This window comes from Oncorhynchus mykiss, chromosome 19, assembly GCF_013265735.2.
Source record: "Oncorhynchus mykiss isolate Arlee chromosome 19, USDA_OmykA_1.1, whole genome shotgun sequence".
NCBI lineage: Eukaryota > Metazoa > Chordata > Actinopteri > Salmoniformes > Salmonidae > Oncorhynchus > Oncorhynchus mykiss.
The window spans coordinates 9,078,010-9,095,648 of NC_048583.1; the positions used below are offsets into that span (position 1 = coordinate 9,078,010).

The window sequence follows — 17,639 nt, forward strand, 5'->3', positions numbered from 1 at the left end:
GATCGATCCGTGTTGGATAAAGCTACAGGACCCAACGTTTTTTTAGGGTGATCTGGTGTTGGATGTGCGACGCTCCTCTTTCGTGTTTGATGATGCCCCGTAATAAGACGACGCAATCTGACTCCATAAAGATGAATAGTAAAGTGCAACCGAGACTCTTAAGGAGCTACAGGAACAGACTATCAAGAAAGGTCTGAGAATTGTCTATCAAAGGCAAATGGGTTTAATATCATTGTAAAAATGAACGATTGCATTACAAGGCAATACTGCAGCAGAGTGACATTGAGTGATCCTGGGACGGCCTCTTCGTCTCAATAGTATGTCTCTTGGTACACCCAACCTGAAAGAAGAGACAATTCCCGAGAGAAGAAACAAATTAGTTCGAGTTCATCTTGCCACACTGCAAATCTCCACGAGACAAATGATAAAATACCGCACTCCCAATCTTACATGTCATTGTCACGTTCTTGTACAATAATTGACAGTGACGGCCAATTGTCGGCGTTAACTTAAAAACTTGTTGTCGTCTGTAGACCCTGAGCACGTACCTCCTGAGTTCCGTCGCATGATGTATTTTCTAACCTCATCATAGATGAAGATGAGCAGGGTGTAGGGAAAGGCACATACCCACCAGAAAGGCCTGAGGAAAAAGACAAGGAAATAAAAAATAAACATTTTTGAGGTTAAAGTGAGTGAAAGACAAGTGGAAAGAGGGAAGGAAAATAAAAAAGAGAATAAATTGAGCGTAAATCTGGGAGCTGCGTTTTTTCTCTTGGTTGGGCAGTAAACCCCATTACACTGGAGCTGTATTTTCTCTCTAGGTTGGGTAGTAAACCCCATTACACTGGAGCTGTATTTTCTCTCTAGGTTGGCTAGTAAACCCCATTACACTGGAGCTGTATTTACTCTCTAGGTTGGGTAGTAAACCCAATTACACTGGAGCTGTATTTACTCTCTAGGTTGGGTAGTAAACCCCATTACACTGGAGCTGTATTTACTCTCTAGGTTGGGTAGTAAACCCCATTACACTGGAGCTGTATTTTCTCTCTAGGTTGGCTAGTAAACCCATTACACTGGAGCTGTATTTACTCTCTTGGTTGGGCAGTAAACCCCATTACACTGGAGCTGTATTTACTCTCTTGGTTGGGCAGTAAACCCCATTACACTGGAGCTGCATTTTCTCTCTAGGTTGGGTAGTAAACCCCATTACACTGGAGCTGTATTTTCTCTCTAGGTTGGCTAGTAAACCCATTACACTGGAGCTGTATTTTCTCTCTAGGTTGGGTAGTAAACCCCATTACACTGGAGCTGTATTTACTCTCTAGGTTGGGTAGTAAACCCCATTACACTGGAGCTGTATTTACTCTCTTGGTTGGGCAGTAAACCCCATTACACTGGAGCTGTATTTACTCTCTTGGTTGGGTAGTAAACCCCATTACACTGGAGCTGTATTTACTCTCTTGGTTGGGCAGTAAACCCCATTACACTGGAGCTGTATTTACTCTCTTGGTTGGGCAGTAAACCCCATTACACTGGAGCTGTATTTACTCTCTAGGTTGGGCAGTAAACCCCATTACACTGGAGCTAGCTAGTGAGCCCTAACTGATCCTGTGAGACCGCAGTAGTTTCCGCCCTTTATAATATCCACCCATTTTCCACCTCATCTTTTAAAACAGAGGGTGATCTTTGTTCCAAGTTGGTATACAGAAGAGCATAATATAATCTGAAGGGTCTATTGCTCACTTGAGTGGGTACATTCTGATGGCAATGTCCATTCCAGGGCAGTAGGACAGGAAGAGAGCCAGGGCGGATTCTGAACAAAGTCCGAAGATGAGAACACGGTTCCTGAGGTGGGAGGAAAAACAAATACATTTTGATGGATTTAAAACCAAAAGGGTGGATATTGATTTTTGAAGTGAGTCGCAGGGCTGTATGAACGTGTGTGTGTGTGTGTGTGTCTTAGGACCCAGACCACAGAAATCGATGTGTGTACTTACTTCATTAGTCCCTGCTGAAAGAAGGAGTTCTTCCTGGTCTTACAGACGATCAATACGGCCCACTGTGCAATCACAACAGCGGCGAAGTACGCTGTGTGGCAGCTGAACTCAATTATCTTTCTGCTCTCATATGTCTGAAGGATAAGGGGAGAGAGAGAGAGGGGGGAGTGAGAGAGAGAGAGGGGGAGAGAGAGAGAGCAAGAGGGGGAGAGAGAGAGAGAGAGAGAGAGAGAGAGGGGGAGAGAGAGTGGGGGAGAGAGAGAGAGAGAGAGAGTGGGGGAGAGAGAGAGAGAGAGAGAGAGTGGGGGAGAGAGAGAGAGAGAGAGAGAGAGAGAGAGAGAGAGAGAGAGGGGGAGAGAGAGGGAGAGAGAGAGAGAGAGAGAGAGAGAGAGAGAGAGAGAGAGAGAGAGAGAGAGAGAGAGAGAGAGAGAGAGAGAGAGAGAGAGAGAGAGAGAGAGAGAGAGAGAGAGAGAGAGGGGGAGAGAGAGTGGGGGAGAGAGAGAGAGAGAGTGAGAGAGAGAGAGAGAGAGAGAGAGAGAGAGAGAGGGAGAGAGAGAGAGAGAGAGAGAGAGAGAGAGAGAGCAAGAGGGGAGAGAGAGAGAGAGAGAGAGAGAGAGAGGGGGAGAGATGTGGGTAGATAGGGAAACAGAGGGGAGAAGGAGGAACGGAACGTGTTTATTACAATGTTACTAAATGTGTGGTGAGAATATGAGCAAGCGACAGCAGTGGAATCCACAAGTGCACAAATGGAAGAATAGTAGCAAGCTGTCTACGAAGCCCAAAGCACGGAGAGGACGTTGGGGGTTGTGTGGTGCAGGGCCGAGGCTACAGACCTGTCTCTCTGGCAGTGACTGTTCGTCCACTGACTATCTGAAATGCAAGCTGTGCAACAACCCTGATCCATAATCCCAGCCATGGCTTCCAAACTTTTTTTAATACTATATCACATTTATTGATTTATTTAGTTTTCTTGAATGTCCTGATGGAATAAACTTACTGGAATGAACAAAATCTAAAAAATGGGAGAGACTGAAAAAGTTCAAATGGAGAACTCATCACACAAGAAGGTACTCAAAACAAGGCTAATGCTAATCCCTTCATATAAATGTAATAGAACAGGCTAGGAGCTATAAACCTGGCAATTTGACTGGTAAACTGATGCCAGCCCATCTATTATGCCATCATTGACTTGAATGGAGATGCCCTTTCTATTCATTCTATTTCTATGAATCCGTTAGTAAGATAGCAGTACTCAGTAGCAGTACTCACCCACTGCTGGCCGTAGCTGTCCTCCAAGTCGTTGATATACTGGTTTTCCCAGTCCAAACGGATTCCTAGCAAGTCCATGGGATAGAACCCGTTCTCAGCCATGATTACAAAGTATGTGAAGAAGCCGGCTGCGGCCAGCATCACTCCTGTGAAGAGGAAAAAGGAGGAGAGCATTTGGTAACACTTTATTTAGATAGTCCATCTGTGGATGCTCTACAGACTATCTACAGACTAACATCAGTAACATTTCAACTAACTATCTACTAACCCTAGCCCTAACCATAACTTTACCTTACCCTAACCATGGCAAGCAGTTGCTAATCAACCGATAGTCTGTTGATAGTATGATGTTTTGTTGATAATACAGGTGGACTATCCTAATAAAGTGTGACCAAGTATTTTGTCAGTGAAGACACATTGATCAGATTGTAAATGTCCTATGAAACAGACTGGTCAACATACAACTCATAAAGGCAAAACAGAAGCCCTACCAAATTGACCATAGGCCACACTAATGAGTCTCTCGTTCACCAGTCGGTCTGTTTTGGGGTTCCGTGGCTGTCTCTTCATGATGTCGTTCTCAGCTTGTTCATAGGCCAGGGAGATAGCGGGGATCTTGAAGATAACAATGGGAAAAGATCACCCGAATTAGAAACATATCGTTGGTCACTTCGATGTTTGTGAGAATATCTTCTGAACAACCTCTGAAATGACCACGGACATTGTTTGTGGTGATGCACCAGATCACATGATCAGATTGTTCACTAAGGAGGAATATCCACATCTGAAAGACCCACCATGTCAGTTCCCAGGTCGATGCAGAGGATGGTGACGGTCCCTAGGGCCAGTGGAATGTTGGCGAGGAGCAAGAAGAGGAAGGGGGTCATCTCTGGAATTTTACTGGACAGGGTGTAGGTGATGGACTTCTTCAAGTTGTCAAAGATCAGACGGCCTGGGGGGAAATAGAGGATGGACGGGATAGTCAGGGTGATGACAGAAGGATGGAAAGACACAGCAGATTGATAATCATCTGTGCAGAGCTCCTCATACCCTCTTCAACACCAGTCACGATGGAGGCAAAATTGTCATCCAGGAGGATCATGTCTGCAGCCTGCTTGGAGACGTCAGATCCAGCGATACCCATAGCAACACCGATGTCAGCCTTCCTCAGAGCAGGGGAATCGTTCACACCATCCCCTGTCACAGCCACAATGGCCCCCTGTGGATAAGTAAGAGAGGTGTTTAGTAGGATCGGACCCTTTTTTCAATTTTCTCCTAAAATGACATACCCAAATCTAACTGCCTGTAGCTCAGGACCGGAAGCAAGGATATGCATATTCTTGATACAATTTGAAAGGAAACACTTTGAAGTTTGTGGAAATTTGAAATGAATGCAGGAGAATATAACACATTAGATCTGGTGAAAGATAATACAAAGAAAAAAACATGCATTTTTTGTATTTTTTCTGTACCATCATCTTTGAAAGAGAAAGGCCATAATGTATTATTCTAGCCCAGTCACAATTTAGATTTTGACCACTAGATGGCAGCATTGTATGTGCAAAGTTTTAGACTGATCAAATTAACCATTGTATTTTGGTTTAAAATGTTGTATAAGACTGCCCAAATGTGCGTAATAATAGTTGAATAATAACTTTCAAGTTCATAACTGTGCGCTCTCCTCAAACAATAGCATGGTATTATTTAATTGTAATAGCTACTGTAAATTGGACAGTGTAGTTAGATTAACAAAAATGTAAGCTTTCTTCCAAAATCAGATATGTCTATGTCCTTGGAAATGTTATTGTTACTTACAACCTCATGCTAATTGCGTTAGCCTATGTTAGCTCAACCATCCCATGGGGAACCCACCAATCCTGTAGAGGTTAAAGATCTTAGCAATGAAAGATACAATGATCCTGACTGACTCATAAGCATGGATTCATTAACTCAATAGTACCTGACGCTGGCAACCCTCCACAATAATCAGCTTCTGCTGAGGAGAAGTTCTGGCAAACACAATCTCAGTGTGATGCTTCAGGATGTCATCCAACTCTTCGGGGGTCATGTCCTTCAGCTCTCCACCGTGGACAACACAGGCCTTGGCATCTCTGCATGGCACAAAGACAGAAAGCTAAAATATAAGCTAAATATAACTGGCTTGTATTTTTCACAAAACGGCTAAATATAGGTTTCTGTCACTCCTCTTTAAGTGTAGACAGTGTGATGACATACACTGAAATGTTCCCAAACAAACTGCAACATACCTTGGGTTGACCTCAGAAACTGGGATTTTCAGACGAGCAGCAATTTCCTCAACAGTCTCGTTGCCCTCAGAGATGATGCCCACACCCTTGGCAATGGCCTTCGCAGTGATGGGATGATCCCCAGTGACCATGATAACCTAAGGGTAGGACGGGAAGTTGAGTGGCCTGTTCACAGTGGCTGCTATGTGTGATGGCCGAAGAGTCTTGAGTTTACTATGATATTGCCATACCTTGATTCCAGCACACCTGCACTTGCCCACAGCGTCAGGCACAGCAGCACGGGGAGGGTCAATCATGGACATGAGGCCAACGAAGCACAGATTCTCAGTGGGAAAGTTCACATCTTCACAGTCAAAGTCAAAGCCTTCTGGAAACTGGTCATCAGGGAGCTGGAAATGGCAGAAACCTGGAAAGGACGCAGAGGCAGAAACAACCTAGAACAAATTCTGCATGTTCAAGACTGTATATTAGCTCCCAAACCTTTGAATGAATATGTCTCCATATTGGTGTGCCCTCTTACCCAGCACTCTCTCTCCCAGTCCTCCTAGCGCTTCGTAGGCTTTCTGAAATGATTCCTTTATCTCGTCATCCAGAGGATGTTCTTTGCCTTGGAGCAAGATGGTGGAGCAGCTGTCCAGGATCCTCTCAGGGGCTCCCTTCATCACAAGCAGATGATTGGACTCGCCGGCCATGTTGTTCTCATGAATGGAGAGCTAGTGGAAGATGAGATGACACCATGAAGAGGGCTGACTTTATTTTAAATAACTCAGAAGGGTACCAGTGAGCCTGGTAAAGTAAAGTTACGGCTACTTATTGGATATAGATACCCAGTAGCAGTTACAAGCTGACTGGATGTAGATACCCAGTAGCAGTTACAAGCTGACTGGATGTAGATACCCAGTAGCAGTTACAAGCTGACTGGATGTAGATACCCAGTAGCAGTTATAGGCTGACTGGATGTAGATACCCAGTAGCAGTTACAAGCTGACTGGATGTAGATACCCAGTAGCAGTAACAAGCTGACTGGATATAGATACCCAGTAGCAGTTACAAGCTGACTGGATATGGATACCCAGTAGTAGTAACAAGCTGACTGGATATAGATACCCAGTAGTAGTAACAAGCTGACTGGATATAGATACCCAGTAGCAGTTACAAACTGACTGGTTGTAGATACCCAGTAGCAGTTACAAGCTGACTGGATATAGATACCCAGTAGCAGTTACAAGCTGACTGGATATAGATACCCAGTAGCAGTTACAAGCTGACTGGATGTAGATACCCAGTAGTAGTTACAAACTGACTGGATGTAGATACCCAGTAGCAGTTACAAGCTGACTGGATATAGATACCCAGTAGCAGTTACAAGCTGACTGGCTGTAGATACCCAGTAGCAGTTACAAGCTGACTGGATATAGATACCCAGTAGCAGTTACAAGCTGACTGGATATAGATACCCAGTAGCAGTAACAAGCTGACTGGATGTAGATACCCAGTAGCAGTTACAAGCTGACTGGATGTAGATACCCAGTAGCAGTAACAAGCTGACTGGATGTAGATACCCAGTAGCAGTTACAAACTGACTGGATGTAGATACCCAGTAGCAGTTATAAGCTGACTGGATGTAGATACCCAGTAGCAGTTACAAGCTGACTGGATGTAGATACCCAGTAGCAGTTACAAGCTGACTGGATGTAGATACCCAGTAGCAGTTACAAGCTGACTGGATGTAGATATCCAGTAGCAATTACAAGCTGACTGGATATAGATACCCAGTAGCAGTAACAAGCTGACTGGATGTAGATACCCAGTAGCAGTAACAAGCTGACTGGATATAGATACCCAGTAGCAGTTACAAGCTGACTGGATATAGATACCCAGTAGCAGTAACAAGCTGACTGGATGTAGATACCCAGTAGCAGTAACAAGCTGACTGGAGGGTAGATACCCAGTAGCAGTTACAAGCTGACTGGAGGGTAGATACCCAGTAGCAGTAACAAGCTGACTGGATGTAGATACCCAGTAGCAGTAACAAGCTGACTGGATGTAGATACCCAGTAGCAGTAACAAGCTGACTGGATGTAGATACCCAGTAGCAGTAACAAGCTGACTGGATATAGATACCCAGTAGCAGTTACAAGCTGACTGGATATAGATACCCAGTAGCAGTAACAAGCTGACTGGATGTAGATACCCAGTAGCAGTAACAAGCTGACTGGATGTAGATACCCAGTAGCATTTACAAGCTGACTGGATATAGATACCCAGTAGCAGTAACAAGCTGACTGGATGTAGATACCCAGTAGCAGTAACAAGCTGACTGGATATAGATACCCAGTAGCAGTTACAAGCTGACTGGATATAGATACCCAGTAGCAGTAACAAGCTGACTGGATGTAGATACCCAGTAGCAGTTACAAGCTGACTGGATGTAGATACCCAGTAGCAGTTACAAGCTGACTGGATGTAGATAACCAGTAGCAGTTACAAGCTGACTGGATGTAGATACCCAGTAGCAGTAACAAGCTGACTGGATGTAGATACCCAGTAGCAGTAACAAGCTGACTGGATATAGATACCCAGTAGCAGTAACAAGCTGACTGGATGTAGATATCCAGTAGCAGTTACAAGCTGACTGGATGTAGATACCCAGTAGCAGTAACAAGCTGACTGGATATAGATACCCAGTAGCAGTTACAAGCTGACTGGATGTAGATACCCAGTAGCAGTTACAAGCTGACTGGAGGGTAGATACCCAGTAGCAGTTACAAGCTGACTGGAGGGTAGATACCCAGTAGCAGTTACAAGCTGACTGGGGGGTAGATACCCAGTAGCAGTTACAAGCTGACTGGATGTAGATACCCAGTAGCAGTTACAAGCTGACTGGATATAGATACCCAGTAGCAGTTACAAGCTGACTGGATATAGATACCCAGTAGCAGTTACAAGCTGACTGGATATAGATACCCAGTAGCAGTTACAAGCTGACTGGATATAGATACCCAGTAGCAGTTACAAGCTGACTGGCTGTAGATACCCAGTAGCAGTTACAAGCTGACTGGATATAGATACCCAGTAGCAGTTACAAGCTGACTGGATATAGATACCCAGTAGCAGTTACAAGCTGACTGGATATAGATACCCAGTAGCAGTTACAAGCTGACTGGATATAGATACCCAGTAGCAGTTACAAGCTGACTGGATATAGATACCCAGTAGCAGTTACAAGCTGACTGGATATAGATACCCAGTAGCAGTTACAAGCTGACTGGATATAGATACCCAGTAGCAGTTACAAGCTGACTGGATATAGATACCCAGTAGCAGTAACAAGCTGACTGGATGTAGATACCCAGCAGCAGTTCCAAGCTGATTGAGAAAAGCCATCCATGATTTTAAGTCCATCACACCATATTTTCGATCTCAGTAGTAAGAATGTAGTACATATTTCCGTTTTTACTTCCATAGTTTTTTCCCCCATAGTTTTATTCCTGTGAAGCACATTGTGTTGCATTCCATGTCTGACATGTGCTGTGTAAATAAAGCTTGATTAGATTTGATTGACCACGTGGTTACCTGGTATTTGTTGGTGGAGTTGAAGGGGATCTCAACGACTTTGCTGTACTTTTCTCTCATGTCTTTGACAGACCCACAGCACAGCTCGATACACTTCAGCAGGGCAGTCTCTGAGGCATCACCGCTCACATCTCTCTTGAGGATAGGTACGTTGTTCTGTTCTGCCAGGAAGACGGCTCGGTTGCACAGGCCGGCGACTCTAGCCAGGGCAGCCCAGGTGGCAGAGCTTTTGTCGAAAGAGGTACCACTTTGGTTCTCTGTGGTGTCAGCATCATGGATCTGGTTGTCGAACCACATGTGAGCCACAGTCATTCTGTTCTGGGTCAGGGTGCCAGTCTTGTCGGAGCAGATTGTGGAGGTGGACCCCAAGGTCTCCACAGCTTCCAGATTCTTCACCAGGCAGTTCTTCTTGGCCATACGCTTGGCAGTCAGAGTTAGACACACCTAAGATGGAAATCCATAGCAGAGGGTTAAATAATAGAAAATTAGACAAAATATGTTTTGTTGTTGTAACAAAAAACATATTTTGTCAAATGTTGTATACATTTTTTTCATTAAGTTTTTGTTAAACATGAGTTTTCATCAGCACTCACAGTTACAGTAGCCAGGAGACCCTCTGGTACATTAGCAACGATGATTCCAATGAGGAAGATGATGGATGGCAGCCATCCATAGCCCAGAATGACGGAGAGGATTAAGAAAGTCACACCGAAGAAGACGGACACACCGGTGATGATTTCAATGAAGTGATCAATTTCAATTCCGAGAGGCGTCTGCCCACTTTCCAGACTCATGGCCAACGCGGCGATACGACCCATGATAGTGTGGTCACCAGTGTTGATGACGATACCTCTGGCAGTTCCTGGAAGGGTCAAAAATTGAGTATATGGTTTAGAACAGGGTTCTCCAACTGGAACGAATTTGGAACGTGGGTGGTTTTATTTTGCCTTCCCATGATTTCTGAGCAATTTTTCAAATATATATACATATAACAAAATTGTTAAAATAATATATAAAAAACATTATAATATATAAATAAATTAAGTAAATATATATATATATAATATACCATTTTTTTTTTTTAAATCAGGAATCAGGAAATCAGCTCCAGGTGATTTTAATTTGGGAAATATGTTCACAAGTATTCCCACACATAATAGAGAGACACTGTGATCATATACCACTGTAAGCAAGGTTTGAAATGATGACGTTTTAGTCAAATATGATATCTGTTTGGGCTTCTTGCAGCCAATTATGTTCTAGCTCCCTGACCATCTGCTCAAGAAAAAAAATGATTCCTAGTTTAGAATCACAAAGAGGCAATTCAGACAATTTAACACTTTTCCTATGCCTCCCTTTCCTACCCACTTCTCAGTAGTTGGTATTCAGACTTACTTTATGGAGGCGCTTAACAATGTTTCCTTGCAAGCACTGAATACATTTAATTAAACCTCAGAAAACACACCCACTTGGTGGCCTACCAATTCAATCAGGGAGTTTTTGTTTAATTCGTTTTTCTGTTAATTTATCTAAAGTAATCTCTTTAAATACATGTGTACCTTATATTTGAATTTGATTGCCACAAGACTTGATTGTAGAGAATGTGTTGAGAATATAGAACGATAGAGACGAATATGTGTTTTCAAGGCTGTTTCAGAACCCATGTGTACATTTTAAAACACTGATTTTACACATTATTTGTGTTTAGGGAATAATCATGAATCCTACTTCATGGAAAAATAAAGCCTTTATGTACAAATAAAGGTGTTTTGATTCATTTTGAAAGTTGCCACATTCAGTTAATCAATGGTAACGTTGAAAATAGGCTAACCTATAATAGTTGTATAATTATAATATGGAGAATAGTATAAATAGTAGGATATAGTAAACATACCCTAATTGCCCGCACTGATCATGGAACTGTGCAAAGTGTTGCGCTGTGCATCAAGATCCATGTATCGGTTACAGCTCCAGAATGATTTAACAGGCCTATAAGCCCCCGATTTATTTTTACTACAATTTGTATTGGGCCTTCATGAAATAGTATACACTATTACTTGACCCTCAGCCACAGACACAAAGACGTGACAGCGTTTTCAGATGAATGCGAGAAAGGTAGGCTAAATCAAAAGATGTGATGGAATGATACGAATGTAGAGAAGGGAACGAACACTAAATATACCTGGTTATTATGTACAGTCACCAACCGATAGTGGCTAATAAAAAAACAAGAAACGTTGGAGCATATGTTTAAAACATCCTAAAGGACACAAAGGTTACATTTGGCGCCACTCTTTACCTTGTCATCCCATTTGGCGCGTGTCTCCAAATTTAACCCCTGCAAGTTATAAGGCCATACAATAAAAAAATCTGCATAAACGGCACATATTTCATACTTCACTGCGGGGATTACTCATTTACCTAGCTCTTATCAATTAGCTCTTGTCAATTTATAAATTACAGTGCATGGAGAATGCTGTTACTTCTATCGGGAAAAAATAAAGTAGATGCTTTTCCACTTATAACCGGCATGTTTGCTCGACCTTATTAATGGTGATGGAATTATTTGGGTATTAAATCAAGGTCAGACACACCTCCGACACACCTCCATTTCTGGCGTTTCCCACGTGCTTAAATTCAATGGCAGAATACAAACAGAACAGAAACAAATAAACTGCATACAAAATGAATGAAGTTCAATACACGCGCTTTTAACTCCGGTCTGAATCCCCTCTGAAAATAACGAATATATACAAGAAATTTGAACTATTCAATAATTGCAGATAGTTACAGAAGGTACTTTTTACCTTCAACACAGTTGGTAGAGAAGAAGGCAATGTTCCTGGTTTCCAGGGGGTTGTCATTGCTAAAATCGGGACTACGAGTTTGGGGCTCAGATTCACCAGTGAGGGAGGAGTTGTCCACCTGAGTGGGGAAATATAATTGTGTCAATACAACAACGAATGAATTACATTTACGCGTCTGACACGTGACTTAATGTTTTTTTAAGTATCCACCTTGCAGCCGCTGGCAGAGACGATACGCAAATCAGCTGGTATCCTATCTCCCCCTTTCACCTCCACTATATCGCCAACCACCACTTCTTCAGTGTTGATGTTCTTCTTCTCACCGTCACGGACAACCAGGGCTTGCTACAAGGAAGATGACAAGATTAACATCCGTACACGTAACTAACTATATGATAGAGTTCTTCTCAGAGGAGTTTGAAAAGGCAGAAGTCTAACCTGCGGGACCAGGTTTTTGAAGGAGTCCATGATCTTTGAGCTCTTGGCTTCTTGGTAGTAGGAGAAACAACCGGTGATAATGACGACAACAGCGAGCACAAGGCCCAGGTACAACTGTTAAAGAAGAGGCAGAATGATTATGAGACTATTGCTTTATCATTAAGTAGGAAAAGCCTTTCAGGCACTGGAGGCTTCATCTCAAATGATCTCTGAATTCTACGATTGTATGATTCTCACATTAGCATTGGTCGGCTCTTCCTCTGAGGTGACCTGGATAATGTGGGCTATGAAGCAGAGCACAGCTCCGATCCACAGCAGCATGCAGAACCCGCCAAAGAGCTGCTTGCAGAACTTCACCCACTCAGGGGTAGTGCGGGGAGGAGTCAGGGTGTTTGGGCCATCGCGAAGAAGGATCTCCTTAGCCCGAACCGAGGATAGACCCTAGGTGGGGGAAGAAGGAGAGAGGGAAAATGTAAAGTGAAGGGGGAATGAGGAGGGAGGGAAGGAGGAAAGAGAAGGGAAAAGAGGAGGGAGGGAAGGAGGAAAGAGAAGGGAAAGGAGGAGGGAGGGAAGGAGGAAAGAGAAGGGAAAGGAGGAGGGAGGGAAGGAGGAAAGAGAAGGGAAAGGAGGAGGGAGGGAAGGAGGAAAGAGAAGGGAAAGGAGGAGGGAGGGAAGGAGGAAAGAGAAGGGAAAGGAGGAGGGAGGGAAGGAGGAAAGAGAAGGGAAAGGAGGAAGGAGGGAAGGAGGAAAGAGCAAGGCACAAAGTAAGCAAAGGGATGTCACACAATCTGAAAATACGTTTTACTCCAAACTCTGTGTAAACTTTAGGAAGATATAGATATGTTTCATATGTTATGATTCGGTGTTAGATAGTGATGCCATCTTGACATAGAAGGCAGAAGTTCTACCAACGCAAATTACAGTCAGCTTTCATCCGTAGGAGCTACTGATCCAACTGGTTGTCAATGTTACAAACGGAGGCACACATGAACACACATGAACACACATGAACAAACATAAACACACATGAACAAACATGAACACACATAGATATTCACTCACCCTGGCTAAGTCTGTGCCGTATTTCCTGTTAAGCTCATCCAAGGTCAACTTGTGGTCATCCTAAATGAGAGAGAGAGAGAGAGAGAGAGAGAGAGAGCTTGTTGTTCTTTAATCTTTCCACATTGGTAGAGGTGAACAGAACATTTAGTGATGAAACACATTTCTCCAATAGTTTGAACTGATTCTATGAATGACAAGGTCATGCAGCATAGAATTGACTCTAAACCATAGAAGAGTCATTGGTTTCTGTATGATGGATGGAATCGCGCTGATTCGTGACTGAATCCATTACTGAATGTTACCTTCTGCCCTGAATAAGTACTGCACAGTGCACGTATCCGTTTTCCTATTTCACTACATGTAAGAAAGCAGTTTCCAACAATAGGCTACTGTTTCTCTCAAGTTTAAACACAGGCTATTGGGGTTTTAGAACTGCCCCCAAGACTCACTGCAGAGTGATAGTAAGTAAATGAAAATGCAAATGAGTGCCCAAATGCAAATCTAGAAACCAAAGAGCTTTATACAGGCTTGATAGGTTGTGTGCTGCACCTTTTCTGGCCCACGGAGATGAATAGGCTTACACTGTAAAGGGGTTGCCGTGAATTTTACAGTAACTTACAGGCAGCTAGTGGTAAGTTACTGCATTTAATATTGCCTACTGTAATATGAATAAAGTACCAAAGCAAGTACTGTGTAATGACAGTAAAATATCATAGAATTTACTCTATTATACGGTTAAAAATAAAACATATTTTATTGTCACACTGGACAGGTTCAGTGAAATGTGTTGTTTTACAGTTATATATACAGTTAAAGTTGGAAATGTGTGAAAAACAGTGAATACTACTGACTGTAATTGGAATGAATGAAATGAATTGAGGGGAGAAGGGTGTTTTACACGACATGGGATTGGTACAAGCAGGTTAGCTGTTAGGTAGTGCTTACACATTACAGCATATCAATTCATATTGTGTGTTTCATATCATTAGCACTTCTAGAGGCCTTAACAAAGGCTTCCAAACGGTCAGCGACTACAGACCAAAATGACATGGCAAAATGCTCAACCAGTAAAGGCTTCCAAACGGTCAGCGACTACAGACCAAAATGACATGGCAAAATGCTCAACCAGTAAAGGCTTCCAAACGGTCAGCGACTACAGACCAAAATGACATGGCAAAATGCTCAACCAGTAAAGGCTTCCAAACGGTCAGCGACTACAGACCAAAATGACATGGCAAAATGCTCAACCAGTAAAGGCTTCCAAACGGTCAGCGACTACAGACCAAAATGACATGGCAAAATGCTCAACCAGTAAAGGTTTCCAAACGGTCAGCGACTACAGACCAAAATGACATGGCAAAATGCTCAACCAGTAAAGGCTTCCAAACGGTCAGCGACTACAGACCAAAATGACATGGCAAAATGCTCAACCAGTAAAGGCTTCCAAACGGTCAGCGACTACAGACCAAAATGACATGGCAAAATGCTCAACCAGTAAAGGCTTCCAAACGGTCAGCGACTACAGACCAAAATGACATGGCAAAATGCTCAACCAGTAAAGGCTTCCAAACGGTCAGCGACTACAGACCAAAATGACATGGCAAAATGCTCAACCAGTAAAGGTTTCCAAACGGTCAGCGACTACAGACCAAAATGACATGGCAAAATGCTCAACCAGTAAAGGCTTCCAAACGGTCAGTGACTACAGACCAAAATGACATGGCAAAATGCTCAACCAGTAAAGGCTTCCAAACGGTCAGCGACTACAGACCAAAATGACATGGCAAAAGGCTCAACCAGTAAAGGCTTCCAAACGGTCAGCGACTACAGACCAAAATGACATGGCAAAATGCTCAACCAGTAAAGGCTTCCAAACGGTCAGCGACTACAGACCAAAATGACATGGCAAAATGCTCAACCAGTAAAGGCTTCCAAACGGTCAGCGACTACAGACCAAAATGACATGGCAAAATGCTCAACCAGTAAAGGCTTCCAAGCGGTCAGCGACTACAGACCAAAATGACATGGCAAAATGCTCAACCAGTAAAGGCTTCCAAACGGTCAGCGACTACAGACCAAAATGACATGGCAAAATGCTCAACCAGTAAAGGCTTCCAAACGGTCAGCGACTACAGACCAAAATGACATGGCAAAATGCTCAACCAGTAAAGGTTTAAGGCTTTACTGCCACTTCAGTATGTTCCCTATCCATCTGAAATGGTTGGGGCGCTACTACCACGCACCAGTTAAATCGGTACAGCGTTCTCGATAACGGATGCAACTAATACAGCCTCTTACAAGGCAAGCCTCAAAATATGGAAATGAGCCAGGAACAACAATACCATGCACCCACTAGTGGTCAACACGTTTTAGGAGCTCCAACATTCTTTTTATGGTACTGAATTCTGTGGGATGGAATTACAGTACCATTTGAAATACAGCAATTCTTTCCCCGCCAAAATTACCTTATAACATTACTGCATTACTATATTATTTACTATAGTTTTTTTGGTTTCATTATCTTTGACACACTTTCCTTCAGGAAACCTACTGAAAAAATACTGAAAGAAAGCATTTTCCATAACTTGTAGGTAGTAGGATTGAAGTCTGAACGGATCATTTCTCACTTATGGGTGGCTCACAATGCAATATTGGGGAATGGAATTGGCAGAGTATATGCATATTAAATACTGTTGTTGTTAATAAAGTAAAATAAGTGTAGTGTTTTTGTGGACTGTTGTGTTTTTGTGAACATTACTGTAGTATTTTCTACAGTGTTAAAAAAACAAACAATAATACTGTCATATTTTCTATAGCATTCTACAGTATACTACAACATTCTACAGTAAGTACTACACATGATCGAGGGATACTACAGTGTACAGTATAGTATTCTACAGTTTCATGTAGAATTCTATAGTTAGAACTGTAGTATTCTACAGTCAACTGTTGTCTTTTTTCATGTGGGAAAAAAAAAGTTTTTTTGTTAGTGTACTATGCACCTTTGTCTTTTCTGATAGAAAACACAAACATTTTGAAGCTATGTCTTTGTATATATTTTAAACAAATTGAATATGGATTCATGTGCGCTGTCCGTGTCATCTAAATTAGATGAATAAATGAATAAATAAATCCGTTTTCCTCACCAGGTCAACTTCCTTTTTCAGGTCATCCTTATCCATCTTCTCCTTGGCTTTCTTCACCTGCTTTTCACTCTTCTTCTTTCCATCGTCCTCGGAGGTCGCCGCCAGTTTATAATCATCTTTCCCCTTCTGTATGTCGAAACACACGTTAATGATGAGAAGCTGTAAACTATCAATGTGCCTCTTTGTTAATACGGTCTAGAAATTCCATTTAGAAATGTATAAAATCCCCTTAAGAAGCAGCAATTAACATGAAATATAGAGATTTTTTTTTTTGCAAGTATGAACTGTAAAAGAACATATTTTTAGTTAAGATGAAAGTAAACACACAATAAGTCTATTAAAATCCTGATAATCCAAAGTGCAATGCAGACTTACTACAAGCCCCATTCTTGCACCGCTGTCTCAATCCCAGTGGTTTTGTGAAGATCATTTATTTCCTACTTATCCTGAGAAACTCCACCTGTTGCACGTCTACACCTGCCTCTCTCCCTCTTTCTCCACGTCTCGAGGCAACCAAGAGCTCCCTGGGTAGCTAACTGAGGATTGAATATTTATATGGTTTACCTGGCCAAGGGGAGGTGCACAGGAGGAATGAATCAGATGTGTGGAGAAGGGACCGAGGATGGGAGGGGTTGTGGAGAAGGAGTTGGATCTGTGCCAATCTTCACCTGTACAGCTAGGTCATTTTGACCATGAGCCCCCATAAAGAAAGCATCCCTGTCGGAAGTTGATGGTACTCACAATAAACAAATGGGTTCAAAATAACACAACCAGTGACCCAACCATTTGCCACTATAGTACCTACAATACCATGTGTATGTAGGTAGTTGGAAGTTGAAAGTACTCACAATAAACAAATGGGTTAAAAATAACCCAACCAGTAATTCAACTATGGGTCACTTTAGCACCTACCACAAGTAGATATTTGAGTAACAATCTGAAAAATCTTCATAATGTTCTTAAATGTGATGTTTTGTTGCCTCTGGGGCAATTCAGAAAGCTGATTGAGGACCTTATTACTGATGAATGTGATGTTTTGTTGCCTCTGGGGCAATTCAGAAAGCTGATTGAGGACCT

The 17,639-nt window shown here is 42.6% G+C and overlaps 1 protein-coding gene across 1 annotated transcript; it reads right to left on the reverse strand.

The window, feature by feature from the left end:
* Window positions 1-196: 196 nt before the first annotated feature.
* LOC110497251 (sodium/potassium-transporting ATPase subunit alpha-1) lies at window positions 197-17,104 on the reverse strand. The gene is made up of 21 exons (XM_036954167.1): window positions 16,938-17,104; window positions 16,563-16,688; window positions 13,417-13,476; window positions 12,592-12,795; window positions 12,355-12,468; window positions 12,127-12,261; window positions 11,917-12,034; window positions 9,703-9,971; window positions 9,110-9,553; window positions 6,054-6,246; window positions 5,764-5,939; window positions 5,534-5,670; window positions 5,227-5,377; window positions 4,317-4,485; window positions 4,064-4,218; window positions 3,758-3,881; window positions 3,267-3,412; window positions 1,998-2,131; window positions 1,744-1,845; window positions 549-640; window positions 197-340 (listed from the first exon to the last, which is right to left on the reverse strand). Exons 1-21 carry the CDS (start codon window positions 16,947-16,949, stop codon window positions 312-314), a joined length of 3,090 nt encoding a protein of 1,029 aa, XP_036810062.1. The 5' UTR covers window positions 16,950-17,104; the 3' UTR covers window positions 197-311.
* Between the last annotated feature and the right edge of the window lie 535 nt (window positions 17,105-17,639).

Excerpts from the sequence above, each read along its gene's own strand:
- LOC110497251 (XM_036954167.1), bottom strand. Across the intron at positions 4,219-4,316 it reads CGTGACTGGTGTTGAAGAGG|GCCGTCTGATCTTTGACAAC; the intron begins GTATGAGGAGCT and ends ATTTCCCCCCAG. Across the intron at positions 2,132-3,266 it reads ACAGCTACGGCCAGCAGTGG|ACATATGAGAGCAGAAAGAT; the intron begins GTGAGTACTGCT and ends CTTATCCTTCAG.